This window comes from Lynx rufus, unplaced genomic scaffold (genome assembly GCF_022079265.1).
Source record: "Lynx rufus isolate CCGP_SWC_20201006 ecotype Redwood Valley unplaced genomic scaffold, mLynRuf1.p SCAF_6, whole genome shotgun sequence".
In the NCBI taxonomy this organism is placed as follows: domain Eukaryota; kingdom Metazoa; phylum Chordata; class Mammalia; order Carnivora; family Felidae; genus Lynx; species Lynx rufus.
The window spans coordinates 3,614,752-3,630,381 of record NW_025814878.1 but is presented as its reverse complement, the minus strand read 5'-3'; the positions used below and the strand labels follow the sequence as shown (position 1 = coordinate 3,630,381).

Here is a 15,630-nt window from a genome sequence, read left to right as displayed (position 1 = left end):
ACTCTCTTTCTCTCAAAAATAAACATTAAAAATAAATCTTTAAAAAACCCTAATTTTTTAAAAAGATTAATAATAACAATTACATTATTTCCTGCCAATCTGTTTTCTTGTGTGTGTCCACTAGACTTCTCCAACATCATTCTTACTAGTTGTATAAGATATTATCATACGGCTGCACCATAACGTGTTTCGCCGTCACGGAACAGTTAGATTATTTCCCCTTTTCCTTTTCCCTCCCATCAACAGTCATGATCAACCTTGTATATAAATCTTTGTCTGAATCCCTGGTCATTTTCTTAGAACAGAGTCCTAGAATTGAAATTAGTAGGTCAAAAGAGATGAACATTTTTGAGATTCTTCACATCAGTTGCCAAGTCGCCCTCCAAAAAGCTTGAATTCCCTAGCAAAGGGAGAATTCTCACCTCCCACCGTCCTCGGCAGTACTGGTGAAAACCACGTAAAAAATCTTTGCTAGTGGCTGGCGCTGTTTTCTCTAAATTGCCCGTAGGTAAAAATGCCAAGACAACGCTAGGATTGGGCAGAGATAGTGTCTGAAACCCTAGGACAGCACAGTGCTGTGCTGGGGCCACACTCACGGGGTGTTGATGTTCCCTGTTGACAGTGGAGCTGTGGGGGTGGGAGCTGCTCAGCTCGCTAACCGGTACCTATCTTCCCTTCACGTCTAACGCAGACCCGTGCTGGCGATCGTGGAGGTGGAAGTGCAAGAAGTCGATGTGGGTGCTCGGGAGAGGGTGTTCCAGGAAGTGTCCTCTTTCCAGGGCCCCCTGGATGCTACCGTCATCGTCAACCTTCAGTCACCAACTGTAGAAGAGAAAAACGAGTTTCCTGAGGATGTGCGCACAGAACTCATGCAGACATTGGGCAATTATGGGACCATTGTTCTTGTCCGGTAAGTACTGCCCTGGCTGGCACGGGGTCCCACGTGCACGTCACGTACATGCCAGCCCCGTTGAGTCGCCATGTTGCACTTGGCATTGACTTGGCTCAACTTTTATTCCAGGGTCAACCAAGGGCAGATGCTGGTGACTTTTGCAGACAGTCACTCAGCTCTCAGCGTCCTGGACGTGGACGGTATGAAGGTGAGTCGTGCGTGGTCAGCTGTGCCGCGGGGGCTGCTTACTCCCCAGGGTTTTCTTGTGCTTTTGCGTGGCCATGGCATCTCCTCACCGTGTGTCTAGATGTGGGCGCTGCATGAGCTAGTACTCTTCCTTCCAGTATCTATTTCTGGTGAGGGATCTGATGTCCACCCTGGCCACTTGCAAAATTTGGGAGAAAGAGCAAGTTCTTAAGCACGGATCCCGCTGAGTCACCGGGTCTGTCTTAGCTCGCACCTGCACGTGGGAGAGCGTTGCAATCCTTCTCCCCACGTAGTTCGGAATATGCCGCGTACAGGTGGTTTCCATTTTGGTAATATCCTGGTTTGACGTTCACATGGAATGAAAAACCAAAGATGATAATTCCACTTTTATTTAGACCATATGTGAGCCGTGCTGATCTTCCCTGAGGTCTAGACCCTCGATTTTTCTTGGTAAAACAGGAAGGTCGGCCTGCTCCTGATGCCCGAGTTTGAGCAAGGAAAAGTTTGAAAGGAAAGAGAGTTCTGACGTCTCCGTTCACTCTCGGCTGGTCGCCCTGTCCTCACAGGTGAAGGGCAGAGCAGTGAAGATCAGACCAAAGACCAAGGACTGGCTGAAGGGTTGGCAGGAGGAGATCATCCGAAAGCGGGATAGCATGGCCTCCGTGTCTCCAACCGCCAATTCCTGTTTGCTGGAGGAGAACTTTGACTTCACCAGCTTGGACTATGAGTCAGAGGGTGAGTATGGTCCCTGCAAGACTTCTTTGGTGACTGTGGCGAGGCGGGCAGGCCAGACGTTCCGGCAGCCAGCATGAGATTTTCAAGACCCCCTTCTAACGCCCTGTCCGTAAAGGTTACCGAGGGTCCTTGAAGTGCAAGCGTGCTCGCCCACGTGGCAAGCTGGGCCGTGTGCGTGTCTAGGGGTGATGCGGGAACTGGTAGCTGAGACCCACGGCCATCCAGAATTACACTGAAAACGGTGGCTTTGAGGCTGTCAGCGCTGTGGCCTCGGTCCCGTGTCCCGGTGTGAATGGAATCGGGGTCCCGTACCTGCTGACCCGGGCCTGGGGCAGGCGTCCTGATGCTGAGCCACAAGCCCGGATGTTGAAACAGACCCACTGCCGAGAGACTGTGCCAGTCACCCTAATTGTGTGCTGTGACGTTTCCTTCCCCAAGGGGACATTCTTGAAGATGACGAAGACTACTTGGTGGATGAGCTAAGTCAGCCTGTGGTCTCAGATGGTGAGACGGCAGGGGACTACCTTTCCGAAGCCCCCAGCTGCACAGCAGCGGTGCCTGCCGACACGTCACCTGCACTCACTAAAAAGACGCGGCACCCGACCTACAAAGGTAGCTTGGCCCTGGCATTGAGTTCGTTCTTTCCCTCAGCAGCAGGGCATTGAACGATGCCACCAATCAAGTGCCCACACCCACGAAAGGGCTAAAACAAACAAACAGGTCATAGCAAGTGGTGGAAACTGGGCCCTGGGCCTGTATCCAGCTACCACCACACTGATTTTCTCTAGTGCTTTTTATTTTAATTTTAATTTAATTTAATTTAATTTTATTTTATTTTATTTTATTATTTTATTTTATTTTATTTTATTTTATTTTATTTTATTTTATTTTATTTTATTTTAATTTTATTTATTTTTTTACAACTGGTACCCTTATAACACACCAGATTCATGTTAATTCCCGTTTCCTCTGTATGTCTAAATGGCCACAGCTCTAAACTGGTTTTACATTTGTAATTTCGTTTCTCCTCTCCAAAACTTTTCTGTTTCAATCTCGTAAGAGACATAGGCATTTCTTTTTACTGAAATATAATTGACCGCAAAGAAAGTATAGTTAACAGATGACGTTATATTCGTTTCGGGCGAACAACATGGTGACTCAGTAATTCCGTACATTCCGCAATAGTTGCCACAGTGAGTGCAGTTACCGTCTGTCACTGTGTGTTAAAGCAATGTTATTGACTATACTCCCTATGCTATACTTCTCATCTCTGTGACTGACTTATTTTATAAGCGGAAGTTTGTACCTCTTAATCCCCTTCACCTATTTCGCCCGTTCCCCACCCCCCCCACCCCCACCGCCGAGTCAATCACTGGTTTCGTAATGTATGAGTCAGTTTCTGGGGGGTTTTCTTTTGCTGTTGTTTGTCTGTTTTGTCTTTTAGATTCCACATATAAGTGAAATCATATGGTATTTGTCTTTCTATGTGTGATTTATTTCACTTAGCAAGATGCTCTCTAGGTCCATACGGTATCTAGGTCCTGAGTGCTGGTGTGTGGTTACACTTATATAATATGTTATTGCACACTAACACGATAATTAGCATCATTCTGTCATTTTAGACTGAAGCAGAGAGGGACTGGAAGTCCTCCAGATTGAACTGCAAAGCCCTAGGCTATATAGTGTAATGGCCCTTTTGAGTAAGTTTAAAAACCCTCTGGTGTTACGTGAGCTGGGAAGTAGGGTAGTTCATGCTCCAGCCTCAGACTGTCAGGAGTATCACCCACGGCCACAAGTGCCTTCTAGCTGTCGGTCACTGTACCTCCCACACTGGAGGACCACTGTGCCCGGCAGGTCCAGGACCCTAGCAGGTGTCAGGCCCCTGTAAGCTGGGACTGAGAGTACAGAATGGGGTGAAAGTGAATTGAGATGCCTCCCAGGGAAGATAATTTGCCAAGAGAGGTGCAGACACCCCAAAGCCCCTTTGATTGTACAGTAGCCCCAAAGTTGGTTAGTAGCCTGCCTGCATTGAACCATCAGAAGCTTTTAAACTTCCAGGCTGCTGAGCCCCATCAAGGAGCTATGGATTTGGCAGGGGTGGGCTGGGACCCTGGAAATCTGGCATCTCATCAAGCTCCCCGGGTGACTGAGCACACAGCTGGGCTTGCGGTCTGCTGCCCAATACGGAGGCAGCAGACTTTGTCCATGCATCGAGGTGGTTCTATGCACCCCACATCCGGAGGGCTCCTGCCCTGGGGCCAAAGTGGCTGAAGGGATGTGCTCTTCAGACAGGAAATGGTCCCTTTCTTCAGAGGTGGCCGTCATTTAGGAAGCCTCCCAAGGGGAGGGCATGTATGAGCATAAAGGCCTCTTTGAATGAAAAATTAGCAGAGCAGGGGAGCCTGGGAGACTCAGTCAGTTAAGCGTCCAACTTCAGCTCAGGTCGTGATTCCACAGTTCGTGAATTCAAGCCTCGCGTTGGGCTCTGTGCTGACAGCTCAGAGCCTGGAGCCTCCTTTGGATGTTGTGTCTCCCTCTCTCTCGGCCCCTCTCCTGCTCATGCTCTGTCTCTGTCTCTCAAAAATAAATAAGCATTTAAAAAATTTAAAAAAAAATTAGAGCAGCATGGCGCCTTGTGGGCATCGAGAGGGCCTGTCCTCAACGCTGTGGGTGATCAGGCATTCCTATTAGAAGGAGAAACCCTGCTTCTCCCCAGCACCAACCTCAAACAGCCATGAGTTTGAGCTGTTGGAAATGTGAGGGGTGGAATGTCTAGGCCAAAATGAAGTTAACTGGGCTGTGTTGTAGTGTGGGAAAAAAGATCCGAAAGTGTCCTGAACTTATGTTAATAAATATATATGTAATAAAACCAAAGCAGTCACCTCCTCACGCCCCTCCTAGTCTTCAAAGGTTATTTGCAGGACAAGCCAGGAGGGTGAACGCCTGTGAGGTAGCTGGCGGCGGGCTATGGGACTGGGAACATGATGGGTGAGCAGGGATTCTCCGTACGAGGAGCTCGTCACAGGATGGCAGAGAGCGTGGTCAGCTTCCCAAACAGCTGTCCTGTGTTCGAGTGAGGAACTAAAACCGAGGGGCTCTGGTCTTCCGATGGTCTCCTCTACTCTGTGTGAGAGCCTCCTTTGTTTTTTCAGAAGGAAACACACCTACACTTGGAAATATTTCCGTGTCCCTCACGTCTGGACGAGAAGTCTTGTCCACGGTTCCTATCTCATGTTCCACACAGGCATTGGGTGGCCCTCCCTCCCCTGCCCCTCGCGCCAGCAGAGAGGGGTCCCCTGTCCTCGGGAGGCCCTCCTGCACAATCAGCTCGGCACAGACCCGAGTCTGAGCCCCGACTCCCCTCACCCGCATTCCGCCGTGTCCTCCAGATGATGCTGACCTGGCGGAGCTCACGCAGGAGCTGGAAGCAGTCGGGGATTTCCGCCACCGTTCTCCAAGCAGGTCTCTGTCGGTTCCCACTAGGCCTCGGCCACCTCACCCACCGCAGAGACCCCCCCCTCCAAGTAAGACTTTGCTGCTTTCGGCTTACACCGTGCCTGCTGGGAATAACCGCCTGTGGCCTGCTACTCAGCACCTCCCTCTGAGTCCGCTGCTGCCTCACCCGGGTCCCCAGCGCCTTCCCCGCCTCAGGCTCCTTTCTGTCTTGGTGTCAGAGATGGTCGTGTTTCTCGTGGGAAACTATGTGAATCTTTGACAGAGCTGTTCACTCTCCTGTAGCTGCGGTTCGCTTTAAGGCGCTTTCTGTTTGAGACAGTAGAGAATGGAAAGTTGAGGCGACTGCTGAGCGAGGACCTTCCAGCACCTTCCTCCCCACTCCTGCAGAAGCGGCCTTCTGTCCGCGCCTGCTGCCCGCCCTCTCCCTGCTTCCCAGGGTTCCAGTAAGCCCAGACGCCCAACACTCCAGGCGACCTCAGGGCCGCCTCAAACCGGGCGTCCTGTCTTCTGCAGGCCCAGGCCTGTGGCCTCCAGCATCCGGCCACCTGAGGACAGGCCCTTCCCCGTGAACCCCAGGAAAGTGCACCTCTTCCTGCTCCCCCAGAACCAGTGCTTGGCCCTCAAGCTTTTCCTCAACAACCTGCAAAGATATTTGTGGTGTGCTTTTGAGCACCTTCTGTTTTACCTCTACTGTTTACTTCTCTCCTCACCCCAAACGTGTCACAGTCAGACACAGGGATTTTCCTCAGGCTTTACTTTCCGTTTAGGTTTACCTTGGCTTACGTCACAAGAGTGATGGATGGTGAGCCAGAAGCACATGACTTTTTATGTGTATTCTTTTCTTTTCTGAGTTAACACTCAGAGAATAAAATACTACATAAATAAGATTTAGGTCATATTGTGGAAATTTTGCCAAAATAGATAAATACAGAACTTTTAAAAATTCACTTGGCTGTCTACAGATAACAATTGTTAATCACAACGTTTCCAGCCTTTTTCTAAATATATGTATCTATACCTACATACAGTTATTTATTTTTTTACAAAATTGGCGGCCATTTTTTTGTCTTTCGTCTAATGTCTATGTCATTGAACATTCTAAAACATGATTTCTGAATGACCATGAGTGCGATTTAATGCATTTATTCCTCTGCTTTGGTTTTTTGTTTTTGGTTTTTAGATTTTTGTCCACAAACCATTTTTGAAACTGAGTCCTAATAACTGCAGTGCGTTTTAAACCACTTAAAAATGAATTGGCTTTTAAATCCGATTTGAATCCCCCCCCCCGCCAGGATGTTAGATTAAAATTTGTGTTCAAATAATATTTCTCCAGAGGATAGTCACAAACTGCTTGAGAATCAAAGGAGAGAGTTAGTATCGACTCTGCGAATGCCCACCGGCCCCCCGGGCTCGGACCCTACGAACGTGTGTGGTTGGCCTGGCTCCCAGCTCGCTGGGACGTGGCTCCAGGGCAGCCAGTGACCTCGCTGAGATGGGGACTCTGCCTGGTTGGTTTTCACAGCTGGTTTAATGGTGAAAAAGTCGGCTTCGGACGTGTCCATCTCCTCTGGCACCCACGGGCAGTACTCGATTTTGCAGACGGCAAAACTTCTGCCAGGAGCGCCCCAGCACGCGGTGAGTTCTTTCAGGTTCTGCTCAAAGCAAAGTGGGCCAGCGTTCCCAACCCCAGGGGTCTGCGCCGTGGCTCACCTCCAGCCCCTGAGATCAGGCAGGATCACCTCTTCAGTGAATATAGAGACTAGTATCTCTTTACCCTCTGCCTGACAGCTCTTTCCCAAACCCATAGTTTAGGTCTTTTACGGGGTTTTCATATGGTTGTAAGAGGGCTAGAGAGAAAATCACGTTTGACGAAAAAAAAATCCCACGTGTCCCTGTGTGGTGGGACTGTTCCCAGACCCCTCTGCTTCTCTCCCTTCCGAGGCTTGACTTGGACCTTGGTGTGTGTAGACAAGTGCTTGATAGAAGGCAAAATAGGAGAAATTCTGGTCAGCTGTCTTGAGAGAAGAGGTAATGGGGCCTCAATTTCGCGGTAAGGGAATGCTAGTGATAACAACAGGGAGGATTGTAGAGGTGGAAAGTTCCAGAAGATGGCAGTGAGCTGCGTAGGAAGACAGTAGGTGGAGGTCAGAGGAATAGAGCACGGGAGGTGAAGCCGGGGTGCTGGGTGGAGGCAGGCTGTGCCAGGAGGGTGCGGCGGCTGGGCCAGACGTCCCGTGTGACGGCAGGGGAGGGAACGAACAGCTAGGCCTCAGCAGTTGATGGTAGTGAAGGCAGGCCGTCAGTGGCAACCCAGAGGTTTGGGTGAAGAGGCAGAAAGGGCACTTTTGAGAAAACGTGGAAGGTGTGTCAAGAATTGTGCTGAGCTGCCGAAAAAGTGGCCTCTGATGATGCTTTCTGGCTTTTACCTGGTTAGCAAAGCAGAAGGTGGTTTAGCCGCATTGCCAAGACCTGTAACCATCCGGCTGGGGACAGGAGGTCAGGTCTCAGTATTACTGCATTCATCTCAGAGTACTCCGGGGGGACAGAGGCTTGAGGGATGCGGTCTGGATCGGAGTTTGCGTCTTAACCACCATCTGACGGAGCCCCTTGCATCACACGCTTGTGAACAGATCAGCAGGCAGGGATCAGACCAGGTGAGTCTGTTTGCCTGCCTGTGTTAACATTGCTTTTCTTCTTGACTCTGTCCTGAAGCCCAAAGCCAGGACGGGGATAAGTAAACCCTACAATGTCAAGCAGATCAAAACTACCAATGCCCAGGAGGCAGAAGCAGCCATCCGATGTCTTCTGGAAGCGAGAGGGGGTGAGTGGTCCGCTGGGGTTCTGCTTCTGGTCTTTTCTTTGCCTCTTCCTACTAGAAGGGACCTAGAAGAGAAAGTAACTTCCTTCTTTCTGGAGGCAGTATTAAATGGAAACACCCTTTAGCAACATTTGATAAAACTGAACTGCTAAATTTTATCCATTTAAAATTATTACTATCCATTTAAAATTATCCATTTAAAATTATCCATTTAAAATTATGTATTTATTTATTTGGTTTATTATTTATTTGGTTTCAGCTCAGGTCATGATCCCAGGGTCATGGGATCGGGCCCATGTCAGGCTCTGCACTGAGCATGGAGGCTGCTTGGGATTCTCTCTGTCTCCTTCTGCCCTCTCCCCTGCTGGTGTTTTCTCTCTCAAGTAACAATAATAATAATAAATAATTGTACAGATGTAACCAACCACCCACATGACCATCAACTGATGAGTGGGTAAGATGTAGTGTAACCATATAGTGGAATATTATTCAGCCTTAAAAAGCACTCATACAGGGACGCCTGGGTGGCTCAGTCGGTTGGGTGGCCCACCGGCTCAGGTCATGATCTTGCAGTCTGTGGGTTCGAGCCCCGCGTCGGGCTCCATGCTGACAGCTTGGAGCCTGGAGCCTGCTTCGAATTGTGTCTCCCTCTCTCTCTGCTCCTTCCCCATTCACATTCTGTCTCTCTCTCTCTTTCAAAAATGAATAAATGTTTAAAAAAATTGTAGAAAAAAGCACTCATATATATGCTTTATCATGGGTACATCTTAATATTATGCTGAGGGGAAGAAGCTAAACACAAAAGGCTTTATATTGTATGATTCCATTTATACAAAGTGTCCAGAATAGGCAAATCTACTCAGACAGAAACATACTACTTGTTTCCAGGGGCTGGGGGGGGAGAAAGGGGGGGGCAACTGCTAATGGGGACAGGGTTCCTTTTTGCGGTAATGAGAATATTCTGGAAAGATAGTGGTGGTAGTTGTACAATTCTAGGAATACACTTAAAAAACCACTAAACTGTGTTCTTAAAAAGGATGAATTTCATGGCATGTGAATTATATCTCAGTAAAGCTACTTTTTTTTTAATGGTTTTTTGGTTTTTTGTTTGTTTTGTTTTGAGAGAGAGAGGAAGGGGCAGAGAAAGAGGGAGACAGAGGATCCGAAGTAGGCTCTGTGCTGAGAGCAGAGCCCAGTGCAGGGCTTGAACCCACGAACTGTGAGATCATGACTTGTGCTGAAGTTGGATGCTTAACTGACTGAGCCACCTGGGCACCCCAATAAAGCTTTTTAAAGAAGTTTTTTTATGAATGTGGTGGTTAGGAGAGGTTTGAGGTTCGAAATCTACCCAGGATCCCAACTTGACATTTCCTTGGTCGTGGGCCCTGCAGAGATTTTGAGAAGTTTCAGATTACCTCCCCTGAGAGAAACACACGTACACATAAAACTTTGTGTATAATGCCTGGGCCTCACTGATCCCCCCCGTGAAGACCAATCCGTGTCGAGAAGGCGAACATGAGAAGCTGGGGGCTAAACCTAGCTGGTTGGTCCTGACATCCCCCCAAAGATGTTGCTGTGGTTGTTTTTAGAACAAAAAGGAAACACATCACCTGAGTAAATTAGCATTAGCGTGTAGCAGACCGTCTGGCTATTAAATCATGCCGCGCACTGCCCTGTCCTGCCCGCGTCACCATCCATACGACCGTATGTTTCAGGCATCCCAGGAGAAGCCGTAAATGCCACAGCCCTGAGGAACCAAGGGACTTCCAAACCAGAGCCCCCAGTAGCGGTGGCCCCGCTCCTTCCCCGTCGGCCTGCACCCAGGGTTCCTGCCATCAAGAAGCCAACCTTGAGGAGGACCGGAAAGGTAAGAACCCGGAGCGAAGTCCCTTACTCCGGAGTAGCTCCAGTGTCTGCTTAGAGGATTCCCAGACACGGCCCCGTCCGTGAGAAACTGCTTGGCCGTCGCTTCCTCCTTCATATCCCCGCCGCGTCGTTGGCTCTAGCCGAGCAGAGCTGCCATGGAGCAGCTTGGAGGCGTCGCGCTTCCCAAACGTTCCGCCTGAGCCCCCAGATGGAGCCGCCGTGGGATGAGCTTCTCCAAGTGCTCCTGTGTTTCCCGCTCGTGTATATCTGGTCGCACCGTACACACTTGATTTGCGCCAGAAAACCGACAGGGGGTTCCTGGATTAGCGGTGTCGACGAGCTCGTGGGCGGCTCGGACGCTGGGGCTTCGACGGCTTCTCTTGCCACTTTTCTTGCAGATTGTTTTTTGCTCTCGCTCTCAAGCTTCTCAGCCTCGCTTGCTGCTTCAAAGACATGAGTTTGTCAGGACAGTCGCAGCCCAAAGACTGGCACCTGTAGAGACATCTGGATCTTCCGTTTGATCCCACTGTTCTAGTAACGGGACCCTCGGTAATCCCTTGGCTGGTCATTACAGGGTGACCGCTGCTTTTCCACCTGTGGAAAGTGTGCGTTGTGGCTTTGACGCTTGCTCTGTGTGTCCAGCATCCGTCTGCCTCCCCATCTGCGAGTCACACGTGTCCATCTGCCGGGCCTCCTTAGGGAGCAGACCTCTTTCCTCCTCCTCCTTTCCCCTGTCCCTGTTCTGTCTTGTCTCTAGGAAGCCAGGGCAGAAATGGATTCATTTTCTCAGGCCACTGCACAGGGCTTACAGTAAAAGGCTGGTGGAGAAGGGGTGGTTTTTGCAGTTTGTTTTCTAGAGAGCCAGAGGACGTGCTGATGCTGATGGTACAAACGGCCCCCGCAGTACGGAAGCTTCCTTTGGCTGCGTGCAGTTCTGCGATCATTTTGAATTGGGGCCAAGGAAGTGACACTCCCGTGCGAAAATTTCCATCTTCTGTATTTAAAAATCAAAGGCTTGGGGCGCCTGGGTGGTTCAGTCGGTTAAGCATCTGACTTCGGCTCAGGTCACGATCTCGCGGTCTGTGGGTTCGAGCCCCAGCCCGCGGTCTGTGGGGCTCTGTGCCGACTGCTCAGAGCCTGGAGCCTGTTTCCGATTCTGTGTCTCCCTCTCTCTCTGACCCTCCCCCGTTCATGCTCTGTCTCTCTCTGTCGCAAAAATAAATAAACGTTAAAAAAAAAATTCAAAAATCAAAGGCTTAAGGAGCAAGCCAATCCATTAGCCTTTCGGTGAGCTGCACACTGTAAGGGAGTTTCCTTCAGCCTAGCATGGTACACACTGAATTTTCAAAGCCGTGGCCTCAGAAAAGATCGGGGCTTTTTTTTGTTTTTTGGTTTGTTTTTTTTTTCTTTTTTGGAGGTTTGCTTTTAATCAAGGAAGAGCATAACCCCGTTTCTAAGGTAACAGGAAAAAAAAAAACCCAAAAAACTTGTGTTAAAATAGTCACTGTGTGGCCCTGGTGTTAAAGCTTCCACTCCTGTTTTGTTGGACCTCCTGGTACTTCATACGTGTTTCTCCTGTGCCGTTTTGTATCTGGTTACATTTGCGCATCCCGGACATTCTCAAATCTTGAATTTGCTGGAATGTCATCTCGGCCCCATCCCTGCTCCCCTGCAGACAGCGTCTGGGTGCTGATTCCTGCTCCCCCAGCGCTGGCCTCTTACTGACTTACACTCTCTGTCCTGCCTTTTCTCAGCCTGAGTCACCGGAAGAACAGTGTGGGCAACAGTCTGTCCATTTCACAATCGGGCCCCCAGAGACCAGCCTTGAAACCCCTCCTCTAGCAGCCGTCCCTCCTGTTCCCAAACCGAGAACACTTCAGCCCAGGAAGGGGACTGACAGGAAGGCAAGTGGGGGGAAGCCGGTGCCCAACGACGCCCCTCCTGCGGCCGGAGCCACCCCGCCACCCCCTCTGGAGGTGCTGCCCCCCGCGCCGCAGGCGCCCCCGAGGAGGAAGAAGTCCGCCCCCGCAGCCTTCCACCTGCAGGTGCTGCAGAGCAACAGCCAGCTTCTCCAGAGCCTCACCTGTAGCAGCAGTGACTGTCCCCCCGCGCCCCGGCCTGACCAGGGCGTGCTCTTTCCACAACCGGCTCATCCTGGCCCCTTGTCTGCTGCTGGTGCCCAAGCGGATGGTACCAAGGAGACACAGCCAGAGGCGGCCTCCCTTCTTGGTGATTACCAGGATCCTTTCTGGAACCTTCTCCACGACACTCACCTGTTGAAGAATGCCTGGCTTTCCAAGAACTCTGACCCACTGGCCCCCGGGACTGGGAGCCTCGGAAGAGCACACACAGCCTCGCTGCAAATCAGCGCCTCAGCGGCCGACACCCTGCCACCGGAGCACGGGCCGAGCGACTTGGGTCACTGGATGACAATCAGTGACAAGGACAAGAGGACCGTGCTGCAGGTGTTTGACCCGCTGGCAGAAACATGAGCAGGAGGCATGGACCACAGCTCTTTCCGAGAACGTGTGCCTTCTTCCCTCTGACATCTCTTTCCAGGGCACAGCCCCACACCTTGGCCTCACCCTCCCGGGTCAAAAGAGACCTCTATTTAAAGGCACACTGAAAACACGGTTGTCCTTCTGTCACTCTTGTGTCTCTTATTCAATAAGATAATTATTCAGCCACCAAGATACGTTTTATTCCAGACGTGTGCATTTTAGTTTCCTAGAATCTGGTTAGATTCAGCGTGTAGACTTGAGGAAAGAGAATCTAGCTGATAATGTCCAAGAGTCTCTCTCTCATTGGATTTTAAATGGTTTTTCAATTTATGTGTGTATGTGGGTTTTTTAAATTTTTGTTTGTATCTTACAGATATTGGGAATAACTTTACGGTGAACCACCTGAAGGTTGATCCATAAAACTAAAAGGTGTCTGGGACCATACCTGGCCTGCTGATACGAGGTTACAAAAAATAGTAATAGTAATGGAAGCCCCCAATAGATCAACCAAATGAGTATACATTCCTGTGAGCCCTTGTGTTTACTTATATACGTGTAAACTGACCCTGATCACGTGAGAAATGGTGTCCCACACGGTTTTGGGTCTGAAGTATATCCCGTTTGCTGAACCTGAGCTGAAGCCGGCTGCAGACTCCTTCCCGCATCACGTCTTGGATAGTGCCTGCCCCATAAAGCGCTACAGTCTTGAGCCCACGTGTACGAAACTGGTTTTTATACACTGACTCTTCCCTGTGAGAGAAAACCTCGCGGCCTCTTTCTCCTCTTACATTCCATACCAAGTAAAAGCACACACCGTGAAAACCCATACCGGCACATGACATTGGTCCTCATTGTTGTATTATGAAGAATATTTATTTTAGCCTGTGCCTCCCTATATAAGAAACCCCAGGGCAGCATTTTTGGGTTTGCTTATCTATCTGTTTATTAGGCTTATTGTTTTTGTCTATACATTTTTCTATACATTTGCAACACCACTTGTTGCCCTAGTCCATCATTTAGAAAGGTATCACCTAAATATTAGTTTACATTTTAAGAATAAGGTTATAAGGTGTAGAATCCGTTTGGAGAGGATACCGTATTTTCGGTAACAAGAAATTCACTGGTGAAATGTTACTGTGCCACATACCATCTTTAGGAGTTTTTAAGGCCCTCGAGTCCTACGGCAGTGATTCTGTGTTATCCCTAACGTGACCGGAGAATTCCTGCACTAAATGCTCATGGTTAGGATGGTGATAATCATCCTTCCTGGGGGGTAACCGCTCTGTTTTGACCTCTAGGGTTTCAGAATTTTTTCTCATTGCCACTCTCAGGATACCCTGCAGGTTATTTAAATTTGGCGCTCAAAACAAAAAGAAAACCACCACATTCATCACATTTCATCTGAAAACCGATTAGAGAAAAAGGTATTAGTGACCCACAGAGATAAACTGAGAGTATATGTGATTGACCAGTGGTAAAAGATGATGTTTCTGGCCTTAGCTGACGAGGACGTTTTCTGTAGTAAGTACTTCATATCCCGTTACGTCTCGTAAACACAAGTAAACAACATCATTCTTGAAGAGTTAGGGGGAGAAGGAACACAAGATCGGTAAGCATCCCGGAGAAGTGAAGTGATTTGCCGGGATCCCCTTTGCTACTGAGGGTACGATTGGGAACGGAATCAAAGATTTCTTAATTCAAATGTTCTTTCCTCTGTCACCTCTTTTTCCCATCAAAAAGGAGGTGAATTTGAAAGCAGCTGTGTGTATCACAGCAGTGACTTGCAGTGATGGAAATAGGCCTAATTTTAAGGTTTCTTCTTCTAGATGCAAGTAGCCATAAGTGGGACAGAGAACAGAATTTTAATTAAGAAAGGTGCTCATCACACAGGTGGCTCATAAGAGTCTGACATTAAGTATTAACACAGAATTATGTTGACCTCAGGAGGCAGGTCACAAGAAAAATTATCAGTAATTTAACATAAAGAATTGAACAAACATGTGATAAGAGGTGTTCAAATTTGGTGAACAACGTAGACTGAATTTTGAGGTGATCGTATAGGTAAGGTTCACACACCAATGTTCTCTTTAAAAAAAGGACAATTGGAATTGCCTTATTTATTTTTTAAATCAGTGCTTTGATAGTTTGTAGGTTCCCTAGGTTCACAGCAGAGTTGGTTGAATAATCTGGGCAGTGAGCAGCTGCCATCCTGGGGATTTCATCCTGTGGGTTTTTTATTTTTGGTCTTTCTCTGCTCCCATACAGGCCGTGCAGTTTCTTTCATTACTACTCTGTAAGACGGTCCAGTTCACTGCAGAGGATTTGAAGCACAGAACTTTATAATTCAATATTGTCTCTGTGACCCCAACATTATATTCCCTTTTCCAATGTAATTTTCTCCAACATCTTGCCTAATTTTAAAGTTTGTTTCAGTAAATGACTGAAATTAGGACATCTGCCCAAGCAATTCCTGTAAAAGTTTAAAGTTGTTGAAATTCAAGATACAATAAAATTTTCCTGATACGTAGAAGTACAAACAAAGTAATGCATTAAAACATTCACTTTGTAATGAAGCAATTTTCTCAGAAAGCTGCAAAAATTATTTATTGGGTGACTAGTGATTAATAAAAACCCTGTAATGTTTATTTGAAGTGATAATTTGTACTGCAATTGTAAAAATGCCTATTAAATATTTTGTTTTGTTTTTTAATTTGGCTTGTTTCTTTGCAGGTGTGGAGAGAACTATGGGATATTTTCTTTGGCTAGCCTTCTATTCTGGATGAAATGTGATTACTGGTTATTCTTCTGAGTTTGGGTCTTGGTGCCTTTTTCAACCATCACATTACATTGAAAAAACCTCAAATTCATAATATGGTTAAGAATTTATGACTTGAATGTTGCCAGCAGGGACCACTGCAATAATATATGTAATAACCTCATGCTACATTATCTATAAGACTTGAGAGATACAAGAATTCTCTTCCTATAGGATTTCATAACAGCTTCCAAAACCTTAGACTGCTAGGTTGATGTGAGTACCTTATTGTGTGGAAGCAGGAAAAAGGGAGCAAACTATGTTCTGTCCAGGTTTGTTCTTAGCTAATTACCACACTAAATATAAATGTTTTCAGATGATTGTCGTGAACAAAAAAGTA

At 48.0% G+C, this 15,630-nt stretch overlaps 1 protein-coding gene across 1 annotated transcript in view; it reads left to right on the top strand.

Moving 5' to 3' along the window:
- SYNJ2 (synaptojanin 2) overlaps window positions 1–15,185 on the top strand; it is a 69,930-nt gene extending 54,745 nt beyond the window's left edge. The window contains exons 19-27 of the mRNA XM_047102107.1: window positions 692–910; window positions 1,022–1,100; window positions 1,666–1,834; window positions 2,273–2,446; window positions 5,224–5,358; window positions 6,813–6,925; window positions 8,003–8,111; window positions 9,824–9,975; window positions 11,729–15,185. Coding sequence (XP_046958063.1) covers window positions 692–910; window positions 1,022–1,100; window positions 1,666–1,834; window positions 2,273–2,446; window positions 5,224–5,358; window positions 6,813–6,925; window positions 8,003–8,111; window positions 9,824–9,975; window positions 11,729–12,466 — 1,888 coding nt within the window. The 3' untranslated portion in view covers window positions 12,467–15,185. The remainder of the gene's footprint in view (window positions 1–691; window positions 911–1,021; window positions 1,101–1,665; window positions 1,835–2,272; window positions 2,447–5,223; window positions 5,359–6,812; window positions 6,926–8,002; window positions 8,112–9,823; window positions 9,976–11,728) is intronic.
- The last annotated feature ends 445 nt before the right edge of the window (window positions 15,186–15,630 follow it).